Genomic DNA, 14,578 nt, shown 5'->3' on the forward strand with positions numbered 1-14,578 from the left:
TTTTTGATCATCTTTATATTTTTTCCAGACTCTTACTCTTTCCTCCTTTCCTTCTTTTTTAATTGCACAAGGCTGAAACACTACAAAAGACAGAGTTGAGGACACTGTCTGTTAATGACTTTCACAAGGTTTAATGAACTAGGTGAATTTCACTTTATTTCCTTTTGTTGTTTTTTTTTCCTTTTCATTTCTTCATTTGTCTCTTCCAAACTCCACTGTCTTGCTTTTCCCTTTTTTCCAGGCCCTTAACTCTAGTCTTACTCCAGTCTCCTCCAGGGAACCTCAGCTGCCCTCTTGCTAGCCCAAGCCCTTGAGCAACAAGATAAACTCTGTCCTGATGCTGCTTGCAGAAATACAAAAACGCTTTCCAGAAAATGTCCCCAGCAACCCAGTCATTTGTCCCAGACAGTAAGACTCATATAATCCCACTCCCACTGCAAGCAGCAGCAGATCTCCTACACTTTGATAAAACTGGGATCCTCAGCTGAGAAGGACAGACGGCTGCGGTCTCCTTCCCAGCCCCTAACCAGCACAGCAGGGAACAATACCTCCTCCCACCATACAGTCTGAAGACGTTCCTGCTTCATTTGCAGCCAGAAATTGCCTTCCCTCCTACTGGATATTGCATCTTCCTCAGGGAATTTGTTCTACTTACAGCATTCTGTCTCTTAACCTTTAGCAGTTTGCCACAAAGGAGAAGCCTCTGTTATATAAAACTTCATAGAGTGGTACCGAGCGTGTATGACAAAATGAAAGATGGCTAAAAGGACACTGACTGTCTCATTAAATGTTTTATAGGGTGCCCTTTGGAGAAATGATCCTTCTGAGAAGTCCAATTGTCTCCCCTCCCCTGCCCCTTGCCACCTTCTTAACAAGCATTTGATGGTGTTCAGTCATAGTCGTTTTAACCTGTGGCTTTCCTAAAAATAGCTTCCAATCTCAAGGTAACACCTTTTCCTCTCACCTACACAGACACACGCACACACGCACATGGAGGCACGCACACATACACATGCGCACACTTTTACCTGTTTCCATGGAAACCCCACTGGAAAACGTTTACCTGCCAACCATGTCAGACATAACTTTTCCATGAAAATATAAGGCAACTTCTATGTCATAGGAAAATGCCACAAATGCTTTATTGTTTTCATTGGATCTAATCCACTTGCCTGAGCAACAGTGTGGTAAAGCATGTTTTGCCTTCCCCACCAAAGAGCAGCAGGACAGTGCACTGCATTTCAGGACAGAGCCACTGGTGGGGACAGATCTCCCCTGCCCTGGACTACTCACTCTGTTTGAATCAAATTAGCATGATGTAAATCTGAGTAGCATTGTGTTCTCTGTCTCAGGCTATGATTCTGGGCTATATTAAACATTTCTATTTCGTAGAGAGAGGGTAGAGGAGATTACAGTAGCCTTTGTTGTGAGGCCACAATATATTCCAGCATCCCTGGTATTTGTTTAATTGATCATTAAAAATACATTTTCCAAAGCCCAGACGTTTTTCAATTGCCACACTCAGTCTAAAGTAAATGCCTGCATCTTGTTTGCCGGTATAGCTCTTTGTAACTTAATGAGAATGGCACTGCCATCAAAAGGGATTGAGGTTTATTTTTCCAAGGCTACTCTGCTGCCTATTCCACATTTTTTTCTGCTGTATACCAGTTTAACTCACTTGAAAACTAGGATAGTGAAAAATGGCGTGAAGACAAATGCTTATTGTTCAGATGTATCTCCATCACACCATGGCTGTTACTTATCCTGGTGGGCTGACTGCGGTTCTGACTATGACATTCTGAGTGTTTCTTTTCAAATTCCCCGAAGAGTGCTGGCAGTAACATGGGCATAAAAAACTGCATATAAGCTCCAGGAGCTGTGCTTTCAGGTATTTGTGCAAGAGCTCAAGAGGACACAAGCAGCAATAGCAGAATCTGGAGCAAATACCTACCTGAGCCTTGCTCCTTCCCATAGGCTCCACTCAAAAGGTAGCTCTTTCCAGTGAGTTCATGGTGCAGAGAGAATTAATACAAATTAGCTGCCCTAAGAAGAGTATCCATATGTACAGAATGCATTCTGAAAACTCGGGGATTTAATTTTACTCCCTGCTTGAATTTCACTCAAGAATTCATGAGAAAAGGTGTTTTCTGTCTTAGTTACCCCATAGAAATTGCATACTACTGTACTACCTTACTATCTCATCTTCTTTCACATATTTTTTTTCCAAATGAGAGGTAGGAGAAGATAAATTGAGCGATTCAAGTTACAGGCAAGAAACAGAAAGCAGAGACTTGAGGCTCTTCACAATAGGGCTCCAATTCCCTTTATCCTCTGCCTTTCTAGTGAAATAAATTAATGTGAGATTTGCTATTCTAAAGAAAAAAAACAATCTCAGTTCTGAAAATCAGTACCTACTTCTGAGACAGGTAACATTTTGAGACATCATAATTTTTTCCTGATTCACTCATTGTGAGAAGTTGGGTTGTACAGGGCTCTTCACTTCCAGGAAAAAAAAAAAGCTCAACAGTGCTTCACAGCACTATCAGGCAAAGAAAGAAATTGCCTTTTTATAGGTGGTATAGTATCTATACTTTAGCATAAGCAAATTGAACTCTGAATAGTTCCTTCTGCAGTTTCCTTTCTTCTGGAGTCCTAATGCTAATTCTGTACTGATTAATGATATCAGAAGTCAAAATGCACAAGAAATGGACAAGCATGAGAATTTATAGCTCAGCTTGTCAGCTTAGTTGAGCTAACAGAATAATCCTCAGAATATAATATTTATAATTCATATGCTCTAGCTGTTACACAGTACAGACTAGTTGGTAAATAGTGGCAGATTCAGTATTTGAGACAAGTTTGAGGTGGTTCATTGTACTTGTTTTCCATTTTGTCCTACTGTCAGGAAGAAAGTATAAAAATGCAGTTTGGTGTTGTGCCAGAAAAGCAACTGTTTTTCCTTAGATTATATGAGCGTAAGCATCCATGGAGACAATGATTGTCTGATGTTTGCTGGAAGCAGTGACTACATTGTGACTTTGGCAGATGGAGTTTGCTATAAGCTGTTGTTTATAAACAAAATAGTTATTGATGAAATGTCACCATATGTTTGTATTGTTTATATAATGTGAAACACACCATCATTTCCTCTGTTCAGAAAAATTTTCTTGGGAGATTGAGAAAAGTTGTCAGACCAGTCCTGAGCAAACCAGTAAGAGATTTCTTCTGTGGAATTACAGACAAGTATTAGATAGATGTTCTTGGATGAAGAACTTATGAAAGATGAAGTGTCCAGAGATTTGGTACCTTTTTCATTGTTTGTAATGAGTTACATAGAAGAAGAATTAAAGTAGCCAGAATAGGGTTATGAATATACATAGATTGGTTTAAAAAAAAAAAAGAATATTTGCTACAGATGTATAAAAGAAACCATGGAGCAAACGAACACTTCTAATCTCATTTCATGAAAATAGGGAATCATAGCTATATTTTTTGTAGTTTAAAGATGTACTTCATCAGCCCTGGTAGAATATGCAAAGGGAACATTTTCCTATGAGAGAATTAATATAGTTATCATTACTGATTAATATGTGCTAGGGTACCACGTCCATCCCATCTAGGCATGAGAATAGAAACGATATTCACCAGTGCAAATGTATATGTAACAAAAAGACAGTCCCAAGCACAAGCAAGAAAAAAATGAGGATACAATAAATAAAGAGTGGAAAGAATTATGACAGCTAATGAGAATTTCACAGAAGTGCATTAATGACTGTTATATATGCAGATCTAATGCAGCTTATGTCTAAACCTTTAATCATAGAATCATAGAATCAAAAAATAATTTTTTTCTGGATTTAACTCCATTCACTGCCACTCTTTGGGCCCAGCCATCCAGCCAGTTTTTTACCCAGCAAAGCATATGCCTGTTCAAGCCATGAGCAGCCAGTTTCTCCAGACTGCTTAAGTGATCAGGACCAGCTTTGCTGGTTGTAGTGAGGTGGGTATCAGTCTCTTCTCACAAGTAGCAAGTGATAGGACAAGAGGAAACGGCCTCAAGTTGCGGCAGGGGAGGTTTAGATTGGATATTAGGAAAAATTTCTTCACCGAAAGGGCAGTCAGGCACTGGAACAGGCTGCCCAGGGAAGTGGTTGAGTGACCATCCCTGGAGGTATTTAGAATACGGGTAGATGTGGCACTTAGGGACATGGTTTAACAGTGGACTTGGCAGTGTTAGGTTTATGGTTGGACTCAATGATCTTAAAGGTCTTTTCCAACCTAAATTATTCTATGATTTTATGGTTCCATGAATTTGTGGCAGATGAAAAAATATGCCACATTCCAATACTTCTTCCCTGAGTGCCCATTGCCAGAAGCAAGATACTGGTGTAAATGGGCCTGTGGTCTGACTTAATGTGGCTGTTCCTGTCTTCTTAGTCCAGTCAATCTTACCATATTATAAAAAACTGTAGAGATTTTACACTACTTTATCCTCTCCCACCTCCCCCAAATCACTTATTACCTACCAGACATCAACCTTTAAATGCGGCCTGGGAAAAGGTCTTCAGATGATCATGCTGGTTAAGAGAAAGTGGTACTGGTGCCAGTCATTTCTGCCAGGAACAGTATGGATGTATTTAATAACTATCTAGAACACTTATAATTAATGCTATTTGTATTAATATAAGTAAACTGTTCAGTTCTATGTTCATTAGCATATTCTGGACAATCCTTTCAGACAAGTCACGAAAATGGACTTGGAAATGTAGGAGAACTGTGATTATCTGTACAGCTTCAGGTTTTACTGGACTGTAATATGACCTGTGTTTTTGTGACAGCAGTTAGTTAAATTTAGGTTCACATGAAACTTTGTGTAGATGTGTGTTGACATACTCATAATGTCGACTAATGCAACTTTCCCATACGTTCACTCCAGTATCTTTAAAGCTGATTAGCTACAGAGTCATAGCAGGAAATGAGTTTTGGGGTAGGACTCGTTTGCGTATAGTTGGGTAGGTAGTACCGCCTGAGCTGGCCTAGAGAAATGGACATTTTTGCATAGTGGTGGCAGGTACATCATAAACGAGCAGAATATTATCCACTTCTGATGGAGCATGTGGAGGTCAAGTGAGAGAAGGTATCTAAAATGGCACCATCATATGTATGTTTAGCCAACTGAATTCCAGTGTGTATATCATAGAATCATAGAATCGTTTAGGCTGGAAAAGACCTTTAAGATCGTCACATCCAACCATTAACCTAGCACTGCCAAGTCCACCACTAAACCATGTCCCTAAGCACCACATCTACCCATCTTTTAAATACCTCCAGGGATGGTCACTCAACCACTTCCCCAGGCAGCCTGTTCCAATGCCTAACTACCCATCCTGTTATCATTATGTTTTTCTTCTTAGCATTGCAAAAAAGAATCATACTGAACATTTCAAGTAATGAGTTTTCATCATACAGACTAAACCAAATCAAAACTATAGTTTCAGTATTAGTTTTTACAAACTGTGAGAATGCGTATTCAGTACGTGCATTGCAGATAGGCTGGAGCCACAGACGGTGCAGGCAATCTCTGCCATAAATCTGTGCTGAGTCATTTTATATCACTGCTGCTTAGTCCAGAGCATGACACTCACATTTGCATGGTTTTATAGCTGCCAAAATTATTTCCCTTTTCGTGTCTTCAACCTCAGTGGATAGTTCAGCATTGCTTTGAAATTCAGGGAAGCTAGATTTACAAATACATTGAACTTCCTTACATCCACTGATTTTTCAAAGATCAGCATTTGAAAATCAGATGCCGATTGTGATTTATGAAATAGGAAATGGAGATCCAGTCTGTAGCATCTGTAATGCGTCCTGGAGTTAAATTAGGGAGAAAAAGGGTTTTGCCCTACTTCACTGTGAGCTCTAGTTTGGCCTTATATTTTGAGGATACTTGTCTTGGGGAGAGGGATGAGGCAGTACAACCTGAAGGTGAAAAGATCTCAAACAGATGGAGCAAGGTTTCTCAGAAGACATCTGGAAATCTTCATATGTAATTCTTTGTGGTCCTTTGCTGCAGCCACCCATGTTGCCTGTGTGCTTGCGCTAGTCCATTGCTGTTTGACACAGACATGAGACCAGAATGAGGCCCAGTGTTGAAGTACGGTGTGTACTGGTACAGTACCGCATGAACCAACTTAGGTACTAATTTCCATGCATTTTGCAGACTCATGTGCAAACTCACACTAATGTAAAGCTTTTGTTGTGATTAAATACAGTTGTTAATCATGGCTAATCTCTAAAGATGGCAATTCAGGAAGTACTTTGTCACTTAGTGCTGTTTATGAAGCAGTCATTTATGGAGCTTTATTCCAGCTGAGTCCGCTGCTTGAATTACACACAGGCCACTCAGAAAGAGTTACCTAGGCAACCCTTCAATTGGTCCTTTTGTGCTCAAATTTTACCTCAGTCGTCATATTTCAAAGCTGAGTATCCATCTCAGGTTGATTTTCCCACCCCGCCAGCATCTACCAGAATGGAAAAGGAATGGATCTGGTTTTTAGGAAGTAGCCCCACAAACTTCTGTACCAGCCCAGTCCCCCAGAAGTTAGGCTTTAACAGATTGCAGCAGTGAAGTGCAGATCATCTGCCCCCTTTGGCAAAGAGCTGAAAGCTAAAGGCAAAAGCTAGCCTCTTGAGCTGCTCAGGAGCCTCTTAAGTACTGTGTGGAGTGTGACAAATTGTGCCTATGTACGTTTTTAAAATCTTTTAATGATTGTACCTATTATGACCTGTTCACTTTACTGTCATCTTATAGTCATGCAACTTGGGAGTTTCACAAAGTACAGGGGTTAACAAAATATTGTCTTCTGTTGACATCAACACATAACTGTCAAAGTAGCTACAGCCTGTCAATGTGTCAAGAGGTAAATAGGGATTTGCTTCCAGTCCATCGGTGTCAGGTGATACAGTCATGATGGAAGAGCCTGAGCTAAGAGTTGGGCTTGCTTCTGTAGGTACTGATCACTTCAGGTAGCTGAGTAGTTGAACAATTCAGGAGCTCGTAATAGTGGAATAATTAAGACCTGTTCTTCAATCAAAATTAGCAGTAAGTAGAAAACGTTATGAACGGTACCAACATATGGTGGCATTTCATCAACAACTCTTTTGCTTTGAAAAAAATAACTGACATGGTCATTCAAATGATGACTTCTTATAGCATTGTCATAAGGTTTGTGCAAGCAATCTTAAGACAGGGCAATAACTGACAAGAAACCTGTATTATAAATCTATGGGAGGAGTAACTTGTGCACTGTAGGGAGGACTGAATTCTCAATTATTACCTTTAGCAGGAGAAGAAAACAAGAACACCACATGACAAAGTAGTTGTATACCTCTCATGCTCTCAGACAAACACAGTTTTCACCAGGTACTCTTTTTTGGACTTCTTTAGCTTTCACTGAGCTCTTTAGGCATCTTTCCACAGCCTCAACAGGGTTTGCATTACACACATCTATGTGAAAGAACCATTTAGGCCATTTTTTTCTGTTGCCTTATTCTGTGATATAAGTTAGATCCATGTGCAATTCTGGAGACATTTCCTAGCTATGTTAAAAGTTAAAAAATTATTTTAATACATACACCCAAAAGGATGAATCATGGTCACTTTGCATTCTTTCTGTGGAAGTCTGAGAGGGTTCCATTTTGTTAGCAGAAGCAGTCTAAGGAAAGAGAAGCGTGTGGCAGCCAAAAGGTTTTCCATTGTGGGAGAAGGTCCCTATGCACATACTCTGTAATAGAGATGACAGGTGAACAGCATAATCACAAAAGGAGACTACAGATTGTTGTGAAAATCAGCTCCACAAATAGGAGAGGAAGGTCTTTCCTTTAGTTTTAGCATCAAGTTGTGAAGAAGACTGTTGCGTTGTGGCTGGTCTAAACATGAGAGGCTCAGGCTGTAGATAAGGAGAAGCCTTTTCCCCACGGACAGTCCAGCGGTGGAACCGGGGCCCAGGGAGGCTGGGCCATCTCCATCCTTGGTGGTTTCACAGCTTGACCAGGCAGAGCCCTGAGCAATCAATCTGGTCTGACCCACCCCGGCTGAGCAGTGGAGCTCCCCATGTCCCTGCCAGCCTGAATTCCTGAATTACCCTATGATCCTATGAACAAGAAAATACATACATACATACATATATATATGTATATCTTAAATAGTAACTTTTTAAGTTACTCACAAAAGCTTAAACAGTTAGATATATGTACACATATAGATGCACACACACATATATATTTCTATTTATATGCATATATATGTTTGTGTGTGTGTACACACACACACGCATGCACATCTCTCTCTCTCTCTCTCCCCCCCCCAATCCCTAACCCTATCCCTATCCCTAACCCTATCCCTATCCATATCCCTATCCCTATGCCTATCCCTATCTCTATGTGGCCAGGCTTGATGCAGTCCAGACCAGTTTTGATCCCTGACTAGACTAGCCCACATCCCAAGGGAGAGCCCGTGGGAAAACATGTCAGAGGCACAAGGCTCCCCTCCAGGGAGAAGGCACGACACTGCTCTGTGCATCCAAGGGACGAGCATCACTGTCAGCATAGCTGCAAATGGATGGCCTCAGGCAGCCTGTGCTGCAGGGATGCCTCATAATCTGGCCAAAATCCTTTTACTGTGTCCTAGCTAATGTTATTAGGTAGGTGTGGTGTTAATGCAATGTTTTCAGACCCAATAGGTTCTCACTGAAACACAGCACAGTCCTCAGGACTCCTCCCTAACCTCATTCATCCACTTCAACATTCTGCTCACTGCAGCTTTTCTTACAGAATGAAGAGGATGAGGACCAGCCTCTCAGCCTGGCCTGGCCTGACACCCCACGCAAGCAGCTCACCTACCTTCTTGTATTACCCATTGTTTTTCCACTGTGGGCTTCCCTCCCAGATGTCAGAAAACCTGTAAGTAACTGTTGTTGTAAGTTAGTGTGTTCTGCACAACAGGGTGGCTCTCTAGCTAAATGCCAAAAAGGGACTATAGTGGACTTATGTAAAAATAGAGCTAATGATTTTTTTTAATAGTTTCTTCTTTGAAGAAGAGGTCACAACATCAGTCTTCAAATCTTCAAATGGGTGTTTATGGGCCACTGGTCGGTAATAGCTCTATAAAGATTGCCATTTGTATTCACTAATATTTTATGACACAGAGTAGAAGCTCTTAAAACTTCTTTGGGGCCTTTACATCTGCATTTCTATATCTTCACTGAATATCACATAAGTGCTGAGGAAGTCTGTCTATCTGCAGTGCCCTAAAGGATACAACTGGAAAGATTTTAGACTGTCTAAATTTTCTCTGTGGTTCAAAAATAACGATATGCATTTCTCTTAAATGCATGTTCTATTAGACCTTTGTCTTCTGCTCATCATCTTTTAATTTTCATACTAGAACAAGATCCATAAGTCCTTCCATGTGTAAAATTCTTGCTAGTTTTGTCCCAAACAGAGCTTGAAGTAATGTAAGACTGATAATTAATAATTGTGACAAGTTATCAAGTCTTTACCGCTTTATATTCACATATTCAAGTAGACCTCACTGGGGAGGCTCATGGAAAGTAAAAGAAAAAAGTCAAGAGGTGAAAAAATCCTTTAGCAGTGTTTTAATCTCTTTTCCTTTCTGGATAAAAAATAGATTTAAAACTGCTCCAAGAGAGGGATGCACAGCTTATAAGGTTATTAATCAGCACCCTGAATTCTTTCTTCCTCATCACACACACTGAAAAACTTTCCCATCCCACACACTGAGAAACTGCAATTCAGTGCAAGAAACAAGCTAAAATAAGACCTCTGATTTATTTTTAGATAAAGGTTTCTCAGAGGATATAAACTGACATTTTCCCTTCCAATCTTTAAGCTTTCTTCTCTTAAAGTTTTCAAACAACTCTGGTAAACACTTTTTGTTTGGTAACACAGAGAGCATACTACATGAATTTCAAGATTGTTTATTTCTGTATTTATGCCCTCCTTTTATCATTCAAAACAATCCCTGTAATGTTTTAAATAATTTGGCCCCAAATGAGCAAGTACTGCTAAGAAATAAGCATGTGCATTATTTTGAATTTTGAAAATCTGAAGTTAACATCAATAGACATGTAGCCTTATCCAATATTCTGTACTGCATAAATGAGAACAGTTGTTACAATAATGGTTTTGGAAAGCATATATCTCAAGAAGTTGAATGTAGCTGTGTGATGAGTGTGATTATTAACACTAGTATTGTTCACAACAGAACTGGCATCCTACAGATAAAATACCCTGCTGTAACACAAAGAATAAGCGCAGTGGTATATGCCAGATACATCAATGGGCAACAAAGTTTTAAAATTTCATTCACTGAAAGGAGTAGCATTTTATACAGAAGTAAAAGAAATGTAGTTTGTAATTACATGTAGTAATACTAGAAGAGGTAACAGGCTGTATCAGTATGACAAGCTGCTTACTTTGATCATTCCTGTCAAAGAATTAACCAGATGGTTGCATAAACTGTCTAACTTTTCAAGGACACTTCATTAGTGTGTTTCTCTCTAAAATATTCTCACTTATGCCTGTGTGCCATCCCCGCTATTCCCTTCCTAACAAAAACAAAACCCACTATCACAGCTCAGCATGTGCATCGGAAAACAATTTTCCATGAAATCTGTGAGGCAAAAGTTAAAACAAACCTAAAATAATACTTAAATAGATTTTGTAGGTAGGCCTATCGTCAGGCTCTTGATTTGCAAGTGTGGTAATTATAGTCAGAAATCCAGATTCTGCATCAGGATACTCAGATTAGCATGTGGATATATAAAATGAACACTTGTGTGCTATATACTGATTTGAGAGACCATATGGAGCCTTCGACATCCTCTGTGGGTGTCCACTTTTAAAAAGATGGGTTCTCCTTTCCTTCTAGAGTCTCTTTTCTAAAGTATATTTTATCTCCACATAATGGAGATGGTTTGGCTGCATTTACTTGTACTATACCAGGCTATATTTAGTTCCATGAGACCCAGAAGCTCTGGAAAAATTATTTCATATACAAGGTCCCTGGTTATAAAGTTAGCAAAATCCTTGCTGCCTTATTATGCTCTGGTGTACACATATGCGTATTTTCATATACTTAAGAGTAGATTATGCATTAGTTCAACTAACTCTCAGCTGATTCAATAGCTGGTATGTTTTAATGTGTGTTTAGTACCTTAATAATACCTGCTCACATTAAGCCAGTATATATTGAAATCCTTACTATAACATCAATAATGTTGCTGGCAGTACACCAGAGGTAGGTGTGTCCTTGGGGAATTTTGTACCTGACTTTTTGTTCAGGTGTTTTGAACAATAATGCGTGTTTTTCCTGTACTAGTAGCTTATTTCCCCAGTGGCTCTGTAAAGGCTACAAACGTAACTATCCACCTCCTACAGTAAGGCATATTGAAAGATTGAAAGGAAAATTACGTGACCAGGGTGGCCAGTGGGTTAGTGGTAGATATTAAACACCATCTCTTTTGTTATAGCCATACTGCACTGTCCATCCCTTTGTATTACAGGCCAGAAAAATGGCTATCAGGGCTCCAGTCCTGCTGTCACTGGACCCATATGGGGCAGTTCATTGTATCTCTGCAAATTTCCATTACCAACAAAGAGGTACAACTTACATGAACTCTTGTTGCCATACAGAGATGCACTGTTACCAAGGGGACAAGGACAAGATGTTCCTGCTCAGATCCAGTTACAGGAGCAGGTTCTGAGTAATCGGATTTAAGCACTGTCAAGTATGAAAGGAAAATCAAAGCTTGCAATGCAGATAAGTTTACGCACAAGACAAACATACGATTCATTCAGGTTAAAGGTAAAGTAAAGGTGTTGGTAATAATACTGGCTAAAATTAAGACAGTTACTTGGCAAATTATTAAGTGCTCAGTATGTTTCAGGATCAGGCTCTTAGAAGAAAAACCTTCATGCTTGGATCATACTTGCTACTTAAAGTCCTGTTTTTCAGACACTGCCATGAAATCAATACAGAAGGGTACCAAGAAAAATGTCCTTAAGATTGCTGATAGACAGGAACAGTACCAATCCAACCAGTCTACAATGAAACTACAAAATTCTTTCTGTTTTGTTAAAGGAAAATAGCGTATGAACTGAATGAGACATGGCTTTTCTCATTTGTCTGTTACCATGACCACAACAGAACCAATTGGTAATAAAGTGGGCTCTCTGTCTTTACAATGCAGCCATCACAACAGCTACCAGAAAAGGTGAACAGAAGTATCACTGTCGGCTGTCTGTGACTAATTCTTCTAGGAAAATGCTCGGAAGTGGCAGCTCTTTATATTTCCAAGAGCTAGGGAGTTGCAATGAGATCAATCTCAAAAGAATGCTGTCATTAGTTACAAAATAATCATGATGATTATTATACTCTGGAAATAAAATCCAGCATCCAAAAAAGAATCAGCACTCATTACTGCTTTTTAAAAATTTCGTCTGTATGCAAATTATATAGCAGCATCTATGGAGTCCATTCTTGATTTCATCACCTGTAATATGTACAAGCTTTAAATTTTGCCCTTTTTGAGTTTAAATGTTCCCCCTTTTAAAATAGGTAATTAAACTGTTAAGCCTATTAAAGTACTCTTATTCTTGAACTGCTGCTTATCAGTTAATTTTACTGGGAGACGATTGGCTAGGACAGGCTAGGAGTACACATGCTGCAAAGTTACTGACTTGTAATTCTTAGCCATCCAAACTCTGTGGGTGTCTGACTCAGATAGGCAATGTCTCATTATTTTGCAAGAACCATTTGGTATATAGCATCGCACTGACAGAGAGCTATTACTAGCCAATAGAACTCTTGCTGTATTAGTTTTGCATAAGCCAATGTATGCTTATATCTTGAGTGTTGTATACTGATTATTCAAATGGCATTGCTATGAAGTGCTCTGTGTAGATTTTGTGACCAGCTGCAACAAGCGTATCACTTCATCATCTCATTCACCATACGTGTTGCCAGAAAATCCCAGTTTTTACAAGGAAGACAAAAAATGTTGGAAGTTGAAAGAGTTGTCTACTAAGAATGGAGAAAAAGAAGTGCTAGCTATTTAGTTTAAAAAAAGGAAATTGCTGTTTAGATTCATTTATCCCTTCTGGACTCAATTCTGCTCCCACTGGTGTCAGACCACTATTTTAACAGCCATCTTTGTATTCCTTTCAAATTGTGTTCCTTTTCAGACAAAGGTCTTCTGTCCCCCAATGCATGTAAAGTTTTGATTTTAAAATTAGAAGTCCATCTGGGTAGGTTTAAACATCAGAAGGTCATTATCAGATTTTCTGATTTGATAAAAATTTAGGACTCACTTGAAAAAGTAACTCTGTTTGCTCTGTAAAGAGTTAAGAAGCAGTTAAGAAGCAGGTCAACCAAAGTACTATGGGCAGTTCTAGAAAGAGTACTTGTGACAGTAATGGAATTTAGAGGAAAAGGATGTTTCTGCATGCCATTGTGGCTATTTATGCCTATACTTAAAGGTAATTCATTTAAAACACCTACTGGAATTATTTTCTTACTCCAAACGAATTTCAGTTATTTATTTATATATTAGGTGGGTTGGGAGCATTGTTAAATCTGTACCATCTTTAATGTGTGTTCCTATGTATATTCAGTTGTGGAGTTGTATAGGTTGTCTTAGTCAATGTTTATGAGCTCGGTTTTCAGGAGGACATTTAGCATTATGCAAAGTGCCCACAGGGAGTGAGCGAGTGTTCTGCAGCACAGCCTACAGCTGCACCTGCTGCTAGAGCAGATATGGACCTTTTAATTGTCCCGTCCTGTAGATGAGTGTGCACAATTGCCATTGCTGGCTTTACCTTTTTCCCATCAGTAATGACCTGATCTCGTTGCATTTACATCAGCAGAAAGAGTCTACACAATTTCAATGCACTGCAGACCAGCCTCGCTCTTTTCTGGTTCAGCTGTCAAAAGGCAGCATCGTTCCCACATGACCAGCTCTAATGGCCAGCCCAATTCACTGAGCACCTCTTAGTCCACAGCCACCCATGCTGATCAATTCCAAAACGTGACACTCTCCCATATAAATGTCTCTTGTGTCTGCTATACAAGAAAAGCTGGCTATGCAGCTCTGTAAACTCCCTAAAAAAGAGAGCTTTATCATGGCTTGAGCAAGCTGAATTGGCAAAATCCAAACAGTATTTTCTCTCCAAAAGTCATGTTCAGGGAAAGCCCTGCAGTCCTGTCTGCTCCCACAACACCTGGGAATGACCCACAGGCTAATGAGTCTCCTGGTGCAGCAGGGCCATGTCCTGCAGTGCAGAGGGGTACAGGCAAGGTGTGCTGCCCAAAAATTCTGGAGGCCCCTCCAGATCAAGAAGTGGAAGTGGATTTAGTGAGGACTTAACAGAAAAAGGTAGTGCAGGATTGAGCAGCAGCTGGAACAAGTATTCAAAGTGGTATAACTTACTTCCACAAGCAGTCCTACAGGTTATTCGTTAAAATTTGTAGGACTCTGCTCGTGGCACATCAGAAGTC

At 39.7% G+C, this 14,578-nt stretch overlaps 1 protein-coding gene across 6 annotated transcripts in view; it reads left to right on the forward strand.

The window, feature by feature from the left end:
* The window catches only part of SLC24A2 (solute carrier family 24 member 2), a 114,753-nt gene that overhangs the window by 89,185 nt on the left and 10,990 nt on the right, over positions 1–14,578 (forward strand). For all 6 annotated transcript variants that reach the window (XM_087741686.1, XM_087741685.1, XM_087741684.1 and 3 more), the window contains one exon: positions 8,833–8,961. In XM_087741686.1, coding sequence (XP_087597812.1) covers positions 8,833–8,961 — 129 coding nt within the window. The remainder of the gene's footprint in view (positions 1–8,832; positions 8,962–14,578) is intronic.

This window comes from Nipponia nippon, unplaced genomic scaffold (assembly GCF_047370975.1).
Source record: "Nipponia nippon isolate SJK-2023a ecotype South Korea unplaced genomic scaffold, ASM4737097v1 scaffold_8, whole genome shotgun sequence".
Classification (NCBI taxonomy): domain Eukaryota; kingdom Metazoa; phylum Chordata; class Aves; order Pelecaniformes; family Threskiornithidae; genus Nipponia; species Nipponia nippon.